At 42.8% G+C, this 17,529-nt stretch overlaps 1 protein-coding gene across 2 annotated transcripts in view; it reads left to right on the forward strand.

The window, feature by feature from the left end:
* Positions 1-2,482: 2,482 nt before the first annotated feature.
* gramd1bb (GRAM domain containing 1Bb) overlaps positions 2,483-17,529 on the forward strand; it is a gene marked incomplete at its 5' end in the record, with an annotated part of 171,362 nt that continues 156,315 nt past the window's right edge. For both annotated transcript variants that reach the window (XM_080428621.1, XM_080428622.1), the window contains one exon: positions 2,483-2,895. In XM_080428621.1, coding sequence (XP_080284747.1) covers positions 2,483-2,895 — 413 coding nt within the window. The remainder of the gene's footprint in view (positions 2,896-17,529) is intronic.

Raw genomic sequence — 17,529 nt, forward strand, 5'->3', positions numbered from 1 at the left:
AGGCAGACAGTAATCATTGGTGGGATATCTTTTTTACTCTGATAACAATGTTTAAACTGACAGGTTTGTTTACAGTGGTGCAAATTCAGTTGGGGGGAAAAGAAAGAATAAGTGGACCACATTACTCAGTTTTAAACCCAAATCAATGAATCAAGTTGACTCAAATTGATCATATACTATAGTGTATTGAGCAGACATCTTGACACCTGAACCTTGATCTAATGATTCTCACTGTGTTTTGTAGGGTTTATAATTATTTTTGAATAGCCTAAGAAATCTAAAATGACACGCGATGCCTTCCCGGTCTTACTGGGTTAATGGTCAGGGAAATTAATGTGCTTCAAAGGAAAATGCCTAATGAAATGTGCAGACGGTTCAAATTAAAGCATACTTGCAAGGGAGTGGAGAGAAGGGGGATCTGATGGGGTAGATGGACCAGAGATGGGGTAAAGGTGCAGAGAATGGCTTTTTGTTTTTCTTCTGTAGTCGTCTTTTAGCCACTGAAGCTTTGAAAATGGCCTCCCCCGTTTAACACACATGAAAGGATAGTTTTTTTTTCTTTTTCGTTTTCTTATTGTAGCAACTCGTGAAACATTCAGACTGGTTAAAGGGATAGCTCACTCAAAACATTACTTTTTTTTCTATGGATTAGTCACCCCATGGAGATTTCATGGATTCATGGATATGTTTTAGTTTTTGTCGCATTCCTAAGCCAATAATTTGACCAGCGGACCGGTAGGCAGCAGTTCTGGTAGGAGACACAAAGGAGACTCTTAGTGTCTCCTATACCAGAACCGCTGCCGGTCATCAAATTATTGGCTTAGGAATACGACAAAAACTCAAAAATATCCATGAATTCAAGTCCCCATGGGGTGACTAATTGATAGAAAAAAAGTCTTTTTGGGGGTGAACTATCCCTTTAACTCATTCAGTGCCAAAAATATTTCTGGCTATATCACCCCTGTGCCAAGGCCAAAAATACATTGTAAAAAAAAAGTGCTTAGGAGCCGAGATACAGCCTTTTTCAGTAAAAAGTTAAACAAGAAGTGAATGGAGCAGCAAATCTTCAAATCATCATATCTTGGGTTCTGAACCTTTTTTTTCAAAAAAAAAAAAAAAAAAAAAAAAAGAATTTTTTTTGAGTTTTTTTTTTTTTGAGTTTTTTTTTTTTTCATGACGTCTCAGACGTCATTGGCACTCTGGGCTTATGAAAAACGTGACGTCTGCGACGTCATTGGCACTCAATGAGTTAATAAATGGCGGTGGAGTTCACTTTAACCAGGCAGTAAGTCAAAAACAGCGAGCCACAGTGTGAGTTAGGGATCCTGACATACACTCTGTGTGTGTGAGTGTGTGTGTGTGTGTGTGTGTGAGTGAGTGTGTACGTAAGTTTATGCATGTGCCTTAGTGTATGTTCTGTATGATGCTGTGTGTTAACGGCTCACTGTGGTGTCTGTTTCCCCTTGTTTGCATGTGTATATTTGTCTGCATATTGTTAAAATGTATGCCCATCACCACTTCCTTTCCTGTGTGTGTGTGGTATTGCTTTGCTTTGCTTTGTCACCAACATCAACTTGGCCTGTCCTATAGTACCTTGCAACCCTAAACCTCCCTTTAACCTGTAGGCAGCGCGGCCGGACACAGACACAGACACATCAGAGCAGCAAGGGGACCGCTCACCTCACCAGCCCAAGGAATTTCACGGCTATACTTCTACTGGAGCAACTTAAACAACCTCAACATAAAGATGGAGCCATAAAGATCCAGGACCTAACACTTGGTGCCTTCCTGTTTAGCATTAGCATCAGCAGCTAGGCTCACTGGCCGCAGCGGGTAGGGCAGCTTGTGTCCAGCTTGGGCAGCATAGCGAATGTGTGTGTGTGTGTGTGTGTGTGTGTGTGTGTGTGAGTGTAATTTGGCCTGCCAAGTCCCCAGGGAGAACGAGCAGAGGAGTTCTGTTACACTCTCTGACAGGCCTTATACATGTTTCATCTGCTGCTCTCACAACAGAAGCCCCTTTTGTTATCTAATCCAGCCCTCTCCTCTCTCCAGTTTGAGAGACTGACTGGAGGACAGCGAGACAGACTGCTCTTCACTGTCTGTCAGCCGGCAAGCAGACAGATAGATATACTCAGTGGAGGAGTAGAGGACTGGCACCAGGCTCAGAGGGTCTAGTGGACAGGCTTGTTGATAATCCTTCAGGACAAAGGTGCGCACACGGAGAAGGCTTATTTTGAAAAAACAATTTACGAGAAGGGCCGTACGAGAGCCAACCATGGACCGTTAAGTATCTATCGCTTTGCCTCTTCCATTCCTCGCCATACCACTCCAGCTCTCCTTCAAACTAGCTTTCAGTTTCTAATACATTCTCCAAGGTACAATAATTTGTGCCTCTGCACGTCTGCAGTGTCCCAACACTAACAACAGTATAAGGACCTTACTGGGGGGGTTTGTTTACAGTTGGGGAGCTATAGTCTGCGCCATGAGTGGGACTCTTCGCCGACCCCCTTCGCTCCAGGTGAGCGTGCCCATCGACGCCCCGGGCTACTCGGACAGCGGGTGCTACGCCGTGTCGGATGGATCGGTGAAATCGAGCTCCTCCACCCCGACGCTCCGTCGCAAGCGCTTCAAGATGCGCCGCATGAGGAACGTGCCGAGCGAGAGCGAAAGGAGGCAGCTGACCGCCGACGGCCGCCTCCCGGCCCGCTCCCACTCGGCGGCCTCCAAGGAGTACCTCCAGCTGCCCTCCATCGAAATCACGCCGTCCAGCGACGAGGACGCGTGCTCCACCTGGTCCAACTGTTCCACGCCGAGCGCCTCGCCGCGCCGCAAGCGTTTCCTGTTCAGGAAGTGGCTGAGGGTCAGAGAGAAGAAGGAGCAGGCTAGTGAAAGCAGGTTGGTATACCCCCCCCCCACCCTCCAGCCTTCTCTTTTGTCTCTTCCCTGTCCCCCGTCTTCCTTAATACCTCCTCCATGCTGCTGTCTAAGCTCCCCTCTCTGTGTAAGTGTGTTCCCTCCTCTCCTTGGCGTTTTTAAAATGCTCCCTCATTCATGCCTTATGGACCCAAAGATGACATTGGATTGTGAGCCTCTGGGAAAAGGCATAAGCCATTGGGTTACATTGGTCTGTCTATATTCCACATAGACAAGGCCCACATGTGCACTTAACCCATTAAGACCGGGAAAGCATCTGTTTGCGTGTCATTTTTAGATTTCTTTGGCTATTCTTCAAAAATAGCAGATCTACAAGCTCATAGCACGGCACCGGCACCGTGCTATGAGCTTGTAGATCTGCTATTTTTGAAAAAGCATAAAAATGTGTGCAAATCTTTGAATACATATATTTTTTAAAGTGAACATTTGTAACTAAAATCTTTGCTACTGTGGATTCTACAAATGTCTTCTAAATCCTAATAGTTTAATAAAAAAAAACTTTTATGTTGCCACAGTATAATATCAGTGGTGCTCAAACCTTTTCATGTCAAGGACCTCCCAAAATGATATGTAGGCTGCGGTCCCCCATCTCAAAATATTTTGTTCCAGGGACCTCCCTGCAAAGATTTTGAGTTTAAAATGTATATATATATATATATTCAAAGATTTGCACACATTTTCACGATGCAGATCTGCTATTTTTCAATAGCCCAAAGAAACCTTAAAATGTCACACAGATGCGTTCCCGGTCTTAATGGGTTAATCAAATAGATAACATTTTTGGTGGAGCAAGTAATAGCATTAGCAGACAGTGTACTGTAATAATAGGGGCATTATTTGCCAAGGAAAGTCAACAGTACTCCGAGTCCCTAGAGACCGGAATTGAGAGCTATTTGACCTAGACACTGCTTGGACAAAATAGACTGTGAGCTTTTGTAACTTAGTTACGGTAAGGAGTAGGACCCAGTCAATTGTGACTACACTTAACACTGTTGACATTGGCAAACATATTGTGGTCCTCCTGAATGACTGGCTGCTGTCTAGATTTCTTGTAATCCAATGGCAGTCTTGGCAACAACCATATCTACTTTAACGGCTTCCTGCTCCGCAGCGAAGACTTTTGTGAGGGGGGAAAAAAAGGATGGTTTGATGAGTATGTAAAGAACATTGATGACAAAACTTTGAAATAATGTACAGCAGTACTGAAATGTAAGGCAGGGGTTCTCAAACTTTTTGATACCACGACCCCCCGGCGATCTATTTAACTCCGCGAGGGCACAGATAGAACCAAATGGACCCGTGGTCCATGTATTTGTACCACCCGCTCATATTGAAAGTCCTGAGTGAATCGTTTATGAACAGCTAAAATCAGTTGGATTTTTGTCAGTGTTGGAGGCGGACCTGTCTGTGTATGTGTATTTTTATTTATTTTTTTGATTAAAGAAAACGTATTTTTTTTGGTTGCCAATGCGCGATCCCAACCCATAGTTTGAGAACCGCATCAGTAAAGGTATACAGCACAGTCACTTACAGATTCACTACTGATGCCACAGTTGATCTCCTGAGATTGGGTTGGACCTGCTGGCCAGCCTCTCTCACTGAAAGACCATGAGTGATGACCAGTGATCAATAATGTAACTGTGGCATGCTGTGGATTTCATTAGAAACGTTGGCTTTTTGTCTTCCCGTTTGAGCTACTCTACCACTGTGCATCCGGGCCATAGAGTTATAGTATATCTAGGGAACGGACGACCGCTCCCCGACCTATTGATTTCAATGAAAGCTGCTCACAAGCGCATGAAGCACCCGGAAGCAGTGGTGGAAAAAGTACTCAAATTCTTTACTTAAGTAAAAGTACCAATACTGCAATATAAAAATACTCTGTTACAAGTAAAAGTCCAGAATTCTAAATTTACTTGAGTAAAAGTACAAATGTATTGGCATCAAAATGTACTTAAAGTACCAAAAGTAAAAGTACTAAATATTTGAAAATAGCAGATCTACAAGCTCACAACGCGTCGCATCGCGACGCGTTGTGAGCTTGTAGATCAGCTATTTTCAAATAGCCTATGCATAAAATAGGTTTAAAGTGGTTAATGTATGTTTCATTATATCATAATTTATATCTGAAAAGTAACTAGTAACTAAAGTTTTCAAATAAATGTAGTGGAGTAAAAGTACAATATTTGCTTCTGAGATGTAGTGGAGTAGAAGTAAAAGTATTGGAAATTGGAAATACTCAAGTAAAGTACAAATACCTCAGAATTGTACTTAAGTACAGTACTTAAGTAAATGTAATTAGTTACTTTCCACCACTGCCCAGAAGTACCTCTATTTCCGGGGTACTTCTACTTCCCCCTGCCGTGGGAGCACGGGAGGTGAACTGGAAGAAAACGCTCGCACTCCGTTTTCAGTCTGACTGGTTTTTCAATCATACTGTAACATATACACTACAAAGACATTATGCACACGTGCGGCACACCAAATGCTTCAGTTTCGTTTGACCTGATTTACTTGTTTTTTGTATGGAATTGTGTTTTGACAAATGATTTACCGTTTTGTAAAACGCATCATTTGTGCTCATTTAGGTCATGGCCATGATGAAGTGGACCACAGTTTCATTCAAAGTGACAAGCGATTGAGGAAAAACTGTAAATACGGAAATGTTTTACGGGGCTGAGCTTACACTCTGTGGAGTCACTGTCTCGATGTCGGATTTTTAGACCACATTCTGTCCTTCTGGTACTTCTTTATTTTAAAGTAAGACGGGCAACATGACAACCGCACGTGTTTCGGGCAATACCTTCATCAGCGCTAATGCAGGCACAGAGCACCGCGGTACAAGCAACGCAGCCAGCAGGACCGAGGGCTGTCACGATGTGTGTTTGGCCTTGAACATTGGAATACATGAATACAAATGTATTTATTTCTGTTTGGCCTTTTAGAATTCATAATCACAAACTGCACAGGGCAGATATGACAAATTACTTAAATATACAAAGAAATTACTGACACATTTATAATAATTTAATTAAATTGTAAAAAAAAAAAAAAAATGTTTGAAAATATATAAGCATTGTTTGAGGAAAATGTTTGAAAATGTATGAGCATTTTTCAACATGGAAACGATTATGACGATTATGCAAAAATCATTGCGATTACCTCAAATAATTGCGATTAGCACCGACAGCACCCAGGCCTAACGCACCCCCCACCCATCCAGCACCCCCCACCCATCCAGCAACACCACGGCGCACCATAAGGCCAGCCTGCCACGTCTCAACCCCCTCCAATCCCTTTTATCTTTTGCTTTTTTGCAATCCCTAATCCCTAACCCCCCCCCCCCCCCCCCAGTATAAGTTAGGTATGTCCCCCATTAGCGAGGTGGAGAAGTTGAACCAAAGGTTTCAACAAGTATCATGCTTAAATTGTAGGTGTCACCCTGTGTCCTGGGTACTAACATCTTGGTTTAATGTTCCAAAGATTTTAGAGAGGAGGGACTTACAGTATGAATACATTTGGGTACATTGTGATGTAGCAAGGCTATGTTTTTGATTGCTCTTTTGGGATTTTGTCAATTGTAAAGTAATAATAATAATAAACTTTATTTGTATAGCACCTTTCATGACATGAAATGCAGCTCAAAGTGCTTTACAGAGCAAGAATACAATTACAATTACAACTAATTTAACAATAAAGCAAAAAGAAAAGCAAAAGCATAAAACAACATTAAAATTATAGCAAAAAGGCAGTAATCAGGCAATACAGTGAGGACATGGTAGACCAAATGAATGAGGGACCGGTGAGTCTATTCAGATTTAGATCACATGTTCAAGTTTGCCATGGGGTTTGGAGCAATGTCCACCTTTTTAGTTTTCCATTTGAAGGAAGGGCTAAAGTTGAAACCCATTGGAGTTGCAATCTCAGGTGGTGTAAATCAGTCAACCGTGGCAAGTTTCCACTGAAGGAGCTCATGCAGCAAGGCCAATGTTAACACTAACAGCCCTGATCAGGTCGCTGGCTTCTAATTATTCACAGGGAAATTTGACCACACAGAGTTTATTTGACTGAACTCAGAAAAACTCCCTATCCTGGGGTGAATATTTGACAAAAACGTTAATATAATGCAATAATTGTGAGTTGCTATTTGGTGTAGACGGGAAAAAAAGAGGGGACCAAGTAATAGTATAAACCAGTGGTTTTCAACCCTTTTCATATCAAGGTCCATTCTATATTCGGCATTTGAGCCACAGACCACCGTTTGATGAGATTTAGCCTCTCAGACCCAAGACTTAGAATATTTTGTTATCGTTGGATAAAGATGTTGTCCACAATTCCATGCTGTATTGATGTTGGTAGCATACGAGAGATAACAGGCAAACGTTGATCAAAATAACAATTCTTAATTAAGTAATGCAGATGTTTAACAATAATTTAACTCTTGAGAGCATTTGGTTTCATTTTACACTCTCAAGAGTTAAATATCTATTAACTCTCTCAGTGCCAAGCCCGGAGTTATCCCACGTTTTTTCTGAATGCCCTCAGTGCCAGAACGAAACATTTCTTTTTGAAAAAAAAAATCAGAACCCAAGATATCATTATCTGAAGATGTGCAGCTCCATCCACTCTTTGTTTAACTTATTACTGAAAAAGGCTGTATCTCGCTTCCTAAGCACTTTATTTTTTACTTAAAAAAATAAAAAATTGCTAGCAGTTTAGAGAACATATTTTTGTCTCCGCCAGGCCGTAAGGCATGGCGAGAGAGTATGTTTTGCACCCTGTCCGTCCGTCCGTCCGTCCGTCCGTGTGTGTGTCCGTCCTTCTGTCTGCGAGCAGCTAATCTCCGCCACCGTTGGCCCTGTCGCTGTGAAACTGCGCACACACACTCCCTGGATGCCACAGCAGAACCTCTGCCCCACATTTTTCAGATCAGCCTGTCATAGCGCCACCATGAGGCCGACTTTTGCAAAACAGATTTTGTCCAAAAAACACGCAAATCGGTACACAGTATCTCTATAGCCATGTGATCAACACGGATCTGTCTGATTTTCCATATTCCATCCTGATTGACAAAAATTGGCTTCCAAAGTTTGCAGGATTGGTTCATTTTGAACAAAATGCCTCAAATCATGAACGCAGCATGCGATTTTTGTGAAATTTTCCACAGAGATTCCCACTTGGCCCAGGAAGAAATGCCACCCTTTTCACATTGGCCTGTTATAGCGCCACCAGCAGGTCTATTTTAGCAAACCACATTTTTGGAACAAAATGCCTCAAATCATGAATGCAGTGTCCGATTGTCGTGCAAGGCCTAAGAAGAAATGGCACCCTTTTCACATTGGCCTATTTTAGCGCCACCAGGAGGCCACAATAATCTACCTGACCTGGCGGAGACTTGTGCTCCGAGGAGCACTTTTTCTAGTTTTTTATTGAATTGGCACTGAGAGAGTTAAGGGTCCATTTGGTTACCAACTCTGCATCATTTGGCTGGGGACCACCTGGAACCCCCTCAAGGACCACTGGTGGTCCCCTGACCACTGTTTTAGAACCACTGGTATAAACCCCTGGGGGACCCCGGTCAACTATAGGGTTTAAGCCTTGATAACTGTTTTAAAAAAATGTCCATCAAGTTGCCTACTTGTATTACCACTGGCAAGAAGAGATGGCAAGACAGACAGGAATACTGTATAGGTCCATTATTCCATGTTTGTCTGTCTTCTGTCCGACATGAAAATGCTCTCTCTCTCCAGAGGCATGTACAGTATACAGAGCCCTGTCAGAGTCTCTAACTCTGAAATAGCGGATCATTATCCAATCCAGCACAGCATGGCTACAGCAGCTCTCCCCCTAGGGGCATAATTTAGGGCTGTCTCAGCAGCGCTGCAGCATTAACCAATTGAGACCGGGAACTTATCTGTGTCATTTTTTGATTTATCTGGCTATTCAAAAATAGCAGATCTACAAGCTCATAGTGCAGCACCGAGTGCCGCGCTATGAGCTTGCAATTTTTTCAAATCTTTGAATATATATATATTTTTAAAGCGAACATTTTTAACTCAAATCTTTGCTTCTGGGGGGGGGGGGGGGGTCCCTGGAACAAAATATTTTGAGATGGGAGTCCGCGGCCAAATACATATAATTATGGGTGGTCCTGGACATGAAAAAAGTTTGAGAACCACTGATATTATTGCAAGAAGACAAGAAAAAGGATTTGGAAGTCATTTGTAGAATCCCCCTGAATTGAGTTAACATTTTTCACTTAAAAAAAAATATATATATATTCAAAGATTTGCAAAAAAAAATCATGGTTTTTCAAAAAATCTCTATGAGCTTGTAGATCTTCTATTTTTGAATAGCCAAAGAAATCTAAAAATAACACGGATGCGTTCCCGGTAGGGGTGTGCCGATACACTAATTTCACCAAACGATACGATACGATATTTGGCTCACAACCTCGATACGATTTCGATACGATACGCACTTTTTTATTATGAAAATATATGGGGGAGAAAAAATGCAAACAAATAATTCTGTTTTTGCATTATTCAGACGCAAACTTGTAGCTTTTCAGCTACAATAGCCGTTTTGAATCCAAATAGGGCAATAGTGTGACACCTGACCCGAAAAAAAACAACATGTTGTCACCCTTTTCACCTCGGGGCTGTTTGCATGCCTGATTATTATTATTGTAAAAAAAAAAAAAAAGAACATTTTTTTTTTTTTCAAAACGATATTTGTTTTTTCCCAAAACGATACATATCGTCACGAAAACGTATCGCGATATATCGCGGGACGATATATCGGCACACCCCTAGTTCCCGGTCTTAATGGGTTATTGGCATGACAAGGAGGAGACATCTCATTCCTCAGCATTGTATAAGAAAACATTATGAAGTTGTCAAGCCATGGGTGAGGGATGGAGTTATGTAAACCCATTCTTGTCATATGGAGACATGAGGATGTCTACAGTACGTGTGTGGCAGCAAGGTGCTTTTATATCCATTCAGTTTTGTTGGATAACACATATCCTCCTAGTCCACCTCCACCTGTCCTCATTATACCCAGTACCCACCCTGAGGGATGCCCTCTGTGTGAACCAAACTTTATTATACAACAAGAGGACATTTTAACGCTTTCACTGCCAGATTAACACATTGAGTGCCAGAGGTTTTTTAAAACGGGGTACAGCCAGTGCCAGCGTTTTTTACCGTTTATTGGCGATCTTATCGCAATAACATTTCTACCATTCGCCAATGCAGAGAGATCGCCCGTCGAAAATGGCTTGTTTTGACCACAAAAAAAAGATATGGAGAAATCAACCTTTTTCTCAAAATACCATCATTGGGGCGGATGCACGTCCGTTTTTTTGGGATGACGTCACATCCGTCCATTCCCTTTTTTAACACATCCACCGCCAGAGGTTAATCTCATAATAATGTACTCACCTGCCAAGGTGTTTTTGTTGTTTTTTTGTTTTTTTCATGTCGCCATAGATCTTGTTAAAATCCTTAAGATTGAGCCGTGAACGGTCTGTTTACGTCCGCGAGATCTCCCTGTATCTCCCAGTGAAGACCGCATGTCAAACGGACTTCCATGACTGTAGTTAGAGCGGATTACGTTAAACAGTGAAATGCGAGGAGAAAAAACTACAGGAAGAGAATTGAGTTTCAGTTTCGTCTGTAGAATGGGAGCGGGCGTGATCGTCGAAACCGGATCCCAAATAATTCTATTTCCTGTCATCAAACCGGAAACGGAAGTGGATCAAAAAAATTCCGAAAGTGCACCCGGACCGCGCATGCGCGAAAAGACCGCAGCCCGTAGGACTACGGGCTCGGCGCTTAACCGTTGGATTTAACGGCCCGTAGAACTACGGGCCCGGCGGTAAAGGTGTTAAAGGGTCCTAGGATCATTCCTAAGTTGCGTTAGAGCGCCCTCTTGTGGGAAACCACTGAAAACGAAAAAGTCGTCAAAGTTGTGTTTGGCAGTCTAGACCTTTTGGGGGAAAAGTCGTCAAAGTCGTCCTTGACAGTGAAAGCGTTAAGCCTTCTAAAGGTCCTTACACACTGAAGTGTTTCTTTTATGTGATTAATGTGTTGTTTGTGTCATGACATGTCATCCATACAGAACATGAATATTATATGGTGATAAAGTGAAGTAATTGTTATTCGGAGCGAGGTAGATTCTTCACTTCTAATGAAGGCGTCAAACTGTTATGAATGACTCATCAACTATATGAATAGTTTTGATGTGAAATACTTGCAGGCTGTTTTCACATATAGTTTATTCGTCATATGCCCCTGGTGTATAAAGACCTTAATTAAGATGTAATGCCTGTGTGCCGTGTGATGTTAGGGAGGGACGGTGTCATTTGATACTGTAGGAGCCATGAATTGGTTTATTGTTATTATGATATTTATGTTTGGTTTGTTGATTATGTATATATATATTTGGTCAATGCTGTGTGTATGTGCGTGCGTGCGTGCGTGCGTGTGTGTGTGTGTGTGTGTGTGTGTGTGTGTGTGCGCGTGCGTGTGGGGGTGTGGATGATTGAGTGACGGGCATAGGGGAGGACACCTGGTTACCTCAAAAGCACCACCTGTTCACCTGCTGAGAACAGACAGAGAGAGAGGGGGTGTGTGGGAGCCATACATTTTGTTGACCGCTTTATTTGCTTTAGTTTTTTTGCTTTATTGTTTTGATCGCTGTGATCACCTTGCTATGAGTTTGAGCACCTTCAATACGTTCTTTTTTGTTGCTTTAATAAATCCTTAAAATGCATTGTTTGGATCCAGCGAATCTTCCTTTTGTTTGTGGAGCGTGTCAGACAATAGAAATGGCCCATCTCATCGCCTCTCTCAACACTGCCACAGTGAATCTAAGCGATTTTACTAACCTTTGAAAAATCATGGAATATTTTCCGCCTCATTACAAGCACGGGGGTCTCGGAGAATCAGGGGGGGGGGGGGTTATCCGGTCGCGGTAATCCGTTGCATAGTTGTGGCCAGTTAAACAAATTTATTTTTGGCGAGACATGTTATTTTCAACGGCATATAACAAGTGAACGGGAGGTCGCAATAAAAAAAAATCTTTCGCGGAAGCACAGTAAAACCCTCCGTGATTATGCCAAAAAGCAACAGAAACGGAGAAAAAGCAATTTTCCCACAACTAATAAACAAGCTGTTTTAAGAACAAAAATGATGTAATTTCCGGGTCCTTTTCTGACAGGCAAAGCATCATTCATAGGTTAGTGCTATCTGGTGGAAAAACCACTGAAAACCCAGAACTCGTCATACCCGTCCTTGGCACTGTGGACCTCGGGCCAACTGACTAGTGTACTCGTCCATGGCAGTCAATGAGTTAAGGATGCCACTCATACAGGGCTCCATCCGTGGAGCTCGCTACAGGGACTGTGTTGTTTGCATCTCTGGGGGCAAGCAAGTGTACAGTAGTAGTATTTGTGACTGCCTTTACACCAAAACATATTTCATGTGCCGTATTTTCCGCACTATAAGGCGCACTGACGGTGCGGCTTATAGTGCGGAAACCAAGGGAACCAATATTGATACATATATAAGGCGCATCGGATTATAAGGCGCATCCGCACTATAAGGCGCACTGACGGTGCGCCTTATAGTGCGGAAAATACGGTATGTTGCCGAAATGAATGTACTGGAGAAAAACTAATCTTGGGTTTCATGCTACATTGCATAGAATACCATTGGCCTGAGGATGAGAAAAGCTTGCAACCAGCTATAATTGGCCAGTTAATGTATAAACACAGAAAAGCATTAATGGTTCACCCATTTAAACCGGGAACGCATCTGTGTAACCACTTTAACCATTTCAAAAATAGCAGATATGAGCTATTTTTTAAAATTCATGAAAAGTTGTGCAAATCTTTGAATATAAATATATTATCTAAAGTGATAATTTTTGTGAACATTTTTAATTCAAATCTTCGCATCGGGGGGAGGGGGGCCTGGAACAACATATTTTGAGATGGGGGTCCGCGGCCAAATGTATATCATTTTGGGGGCCCTTGACATGAAAAAGTTTGAAAACCACTGATTATAGCAGATTATAACAGAAGTGTTTTCGAAAAACTGTTAGGAAAAACATTTTTTGGGTGAACTATCCCTTTATGGGTCAAATCAGTTTGTTCTGTTGATGTAGTCCCTCTGGATCACGTTGAATGAGAACTGAACACCATGTGCATATTTCTGACTCTCATCTCAGGCCTTGTCCAGTGGGCATGAGTTATGAGCTTTACGATGTGCATCACATTCACCCATTCACACACACATTCACACACACTGATGAACCATGCAAGGCACGACCTGCTCACCAGGAGTACTGTTAAGTGTCTTTGCTCAAGTACACTTACAGACCCTGTAAACAGCCAGGAGGAGCCGGTGATCGAAACAGGGAAACTTATGATTCCAAGACGCCACTCGTACCTCCTGAGCCAGTGCCATCTTATTTATTTGTCTCTTCTTTTTTTTTCATTATCTGCTCCAACTACCAAGTGGTTCAATTCCTCTGATAATCTCTAATAATGGTGAAGCCAGCCATTCCATTAAGGTCTTTTAAGCTCGCACTACAGTATGCAATCTGAATGTCTGTACAAAAAGGTGCACAATTTAACTGTAATTTACTGCTCCGTTCACTTCCTGGTTAAAGTATTTGGGAAATCGCCTGTATCTCGGCTCCTGTGTTTTACTATGTATTTTTGGTGAGACATGCTATTTTCAACGGCGTATAACAGCGAACGGGAGGTCACGATGACTTTTTTTTTTTTTTCGCGGAAGCACAGTGAAACCCTCCGTGATTAGCAACCATCAGGGGATCGATCATACTGGAGATAAATATTCTGTGACTAGTTGAAAAGGTAAGAAAATCGAAAACTCGCTGCCAGTCTGGGCTTTATTTAGTTTAGTGTATATGTTACAGGGTGAATGGAGAACCAGGTAGATTGAAGAAGGCGCGTTCGTTTTTACCACCCACCCAGCAATTCTGTAGAAGCAACACTAGAGGGAGCCACAAGCCAGGCTTGTGCACAAACATATATGGCTGCGACCACACACACACAGTCACACACACACACACACACACACACACACACACACACACACACACACACACACACACACACACACACACACACACACACACACACACACACACACACACACACACACACACACACACACACAAGCGCACACACACGCGCTCATGCTTTTTTTGGTTTATTGAAAGCAGGACTGTTAAGATACTTTTATTGTGTTCTGGCTTTTGTTTTACTTTCTCCCTGACACACACACACACACACACACACACACACACACACACACACACACACACACACACACACACACACACACACACACACACACACACAGTGATCCATGAAAAGAACTATTCTGTCCCTATCGGTTTACAACTCAAACGGCGCTGAGTCGACAAGTGGAGCATCGGCCGGTCAGCGCGGGCACTCGCGCCTGGAGGCGCGAGGGCGCGCTTCCTCGGCCTCAAGCTCCACTTGTCGGCGCGCCTCCGTCGTGGACAAGCGTGTGCGTGTGCACGCGTGTTCAGCGTTCCCCTAGCGTAGCTTCCTGGTTGCTATGTGGGGGGGAACAACAAAAGACAGGTCCCCGTCGGCACATCAAAGCCCCGCCTCTCCGCGTTCTCCTTCTCCTCCTCGGAGGAGGAGGAGGACGGTTTATTTCGCGAGGAGGAGCTCCTCCTCGCCTCACGTAATAAACCCCCGCCTCGCAGTGCCGCGTCCTCCTTCTCCTCCTCCTCCTCGCGAGCCTCGCTAATAAACCCTATCTCGAAAAGCCCCGCCTCGCCCCGAAGCCCCGTGCCTAAAAACGAGCGCTCTGTCTTCAATCTACCTGGTTCTCCATTCACCCTGTGACATATATACTCAGGCAGTGAAAGAGTTAATAATACATTCTAGCAGTTGAAAATTGTAGGAGAAATGTTGGGCAGTCAGTGTGTGGGTGGGTGGCTAGGTGTGTGTGTGTGTGTGTGTGTGTGTGTGTGTGTGTGTGTGTGTGTGTGTGTGTGTGTGTGTGTGTGTGTGTGTGTGTGTGTGTGTGTGTGTGTGTGTGTGTGTGTGTGTGTGTGTGTGTGTGTGTGTGTGTGTCCATGCTAGCATGTGGTTTGTTTGTGCGTGCCGTGGAACAGTGGTTGTGCAGACACAGTCTGCTACTGCACTTTGCTGGCTGATAAGACAAAACCACTATTTTGTGGAAGTGGAGCCACATATATATTCCACCAGGCTTCACTGGTTCCATCTGATTGGAGCGTTTAAATATTTCAGAGACCCTGCAGCCTCTCAGCAGGATCTTGTATTCTTATACAACAGATGTTGTGTTCATCCTGCTATTGTGCAATCTGAACGTCTTTACAAGAAGGTGCACAATTGAATGAATTCTCAGTGGAGGGAAAATTGTAGGAGAATGTATGTCACGTACTGTACCGACTGTTCGGACATACTGTACTATAAAGCATTGGTTCTCAAAGTGGGGTATGGGGACCCCCAGGGGTCCTTGGGGGGATATATTTTGTAAAATCTTGAAAAATGTGTGCAAATCTTTAAATCATAAAAAAAAAAAATCATTTTTAACACAAATCTTTGCTTCTGGGGATCCCTGGCACAACATTTTTTCAGGTGGGGGTCCGTGGCCACATAAATATCAATTTGGGGGTCCTTGGCACGAAGAAGTTTGAGAACCACTGCTATAAAGTCTCACATACTAGTTTGGCATAGTAATAGTATGTCAGTATGGAATTTTGGACGCAACCTATGTCGCAACCTAAGTTGCGACAGCAGTATGTCATGAATAAATTAAGCTTCAGCATTATGAACTAAATTACGAATCCTTCCTATCTTTTCTATAGTTGGCCTATTGAATAGATATGTGAGGGTGAAAGTCTACAGGTGTGGACCACACCTGGATATTTGTTTTATTTTATTTAAAATATTTTTAGTATTTGTATCCTTTATATACAAATGTTATACAAAATTGTGCCAGGGACCCCCAGAAGCGAAGATTTGTGTTAAAAATGTTTAAAGTATAAAATATGGATAAAGGGGTTAAAATGATTGTGACGCTCTATTAACACATTGACCGCCAGAGGTTAATCTCATAATGTACTCACCAGTGCCAACGTGTTGTTTTTTTTTTTTTTTTTTCATGTCGCTATAGATCTTGTTAAAATCCTTAAGATTGAGCCGTACACGGTCTGTTTACATCCGCGACATGTCACTGTATCTCCCAGTGAAAACCGCATGTCAAACGGATCTCCATGATTGTAGTTAGAGCGGATTACGTTAAACAGTGATATGCGAGGAGAAAAAACTATAGGAAGAGAATTGAGTTTCAGTGTGCGCTTTAGAATGGGAGCGGATGTGATCGTCAAAACCGGATCCCAAATAATTCTGTTTCCGGTCATCAAACCGGAACCGGAAATGGATCAAAAAATTCCGAAAGTGTACCTGGAAGATTTTCAACGCGAAAAGACCGTGGACCGTAGGGCTACGGTCTCGGCGCTTAACAGTTGGATTTAATGGACCGTAGGACTACGGCCTTGGCGGTTAATGTGTTAACCCCTGGTACCCCAACCAACCTGTAGGAGACTGGAGCACAACAATTTACAATTAGGCATTTAGCAGACTCTGTTAATCCAGAGCGACTACAGTAAACAACACAAGATAATACATCAAATGCATAGAAATAGTAATCTAATAATAAAGTAATACATAAGTAAACTAAGAATCTGATAATAAACTAATACAGAAGTAAACCAAGAACCTATCATCAGCCTGTACATTGAAACTATACACACTATAGGATGCCAGGTCAACAATGACCTGGCATCTGTCTACATAACATGCTATCTAAGTTACATTTTAGCCTCTGCATAATCCTGCAAGGTCGTCAATGCTAGGGCAAGTGCTACGGGCTGAGGTGGAGTCTGAAGAGGTGAGTCTTCAGACTACGGCAGAAGATTTGGAGTGAGTCTGCAGTTCTAATTGCAATAGACCATATTCACACGGCGGCCATATTGCCATTAAGTCAATGAAATGCCACCCCAGTTGCCACCCCAGTTGCCACAGCAACGCAATGTTAAATTCCAAAATGGCCACCGTGTGAATATGGACTATGGGGAGTTCATTCCATAGTTTGGGAGCCAGGAGGGAGAAGGGTCTGGGACGTGTGGAGCGTTGTCCCGAATGTTTTAGCGAAGGTTCTAACACCCTGTGTTAGCTGATCTGAGAGAGCGGGAGGGGTTGTAGGGTTGGATCAGGCTTTGAAGATACAGGGGTTGCCATACCTTTGGTTGCTTTGAACAGAATCCATTACCAGCTTCCAAATCACAGACATTTGTATTCGTTGCAGCACCTTGCCAAGCCGGGGTCCAAAACAAATGAAATCTGTTCAGGTAAAATACTATTTGAATATTATTTGTAATGTATTCATTTTTATGCAAAAACAGAGAGGCTTTGTTCAAAACTGAACAACAGGTTGCTTACAGAGCTGACTGGAAATAGTTTAAGATTGGAAAGGGAGACCACCACACCATTAC

Source organism: Gymnoscopelus braueri (genome assembly GCF_963280865.1).
Source record: "Gymnoscopelus braueri genome assembly, chromosome: 5".
NCBI classification, from domain to species: domain Eukaryota; kingdom Metazoa; phylum Chordata; class Actinopteri; order Myctophiformes; family Myctophidae; genus Gymnoscopelus; species Gymnoscopelus braueri.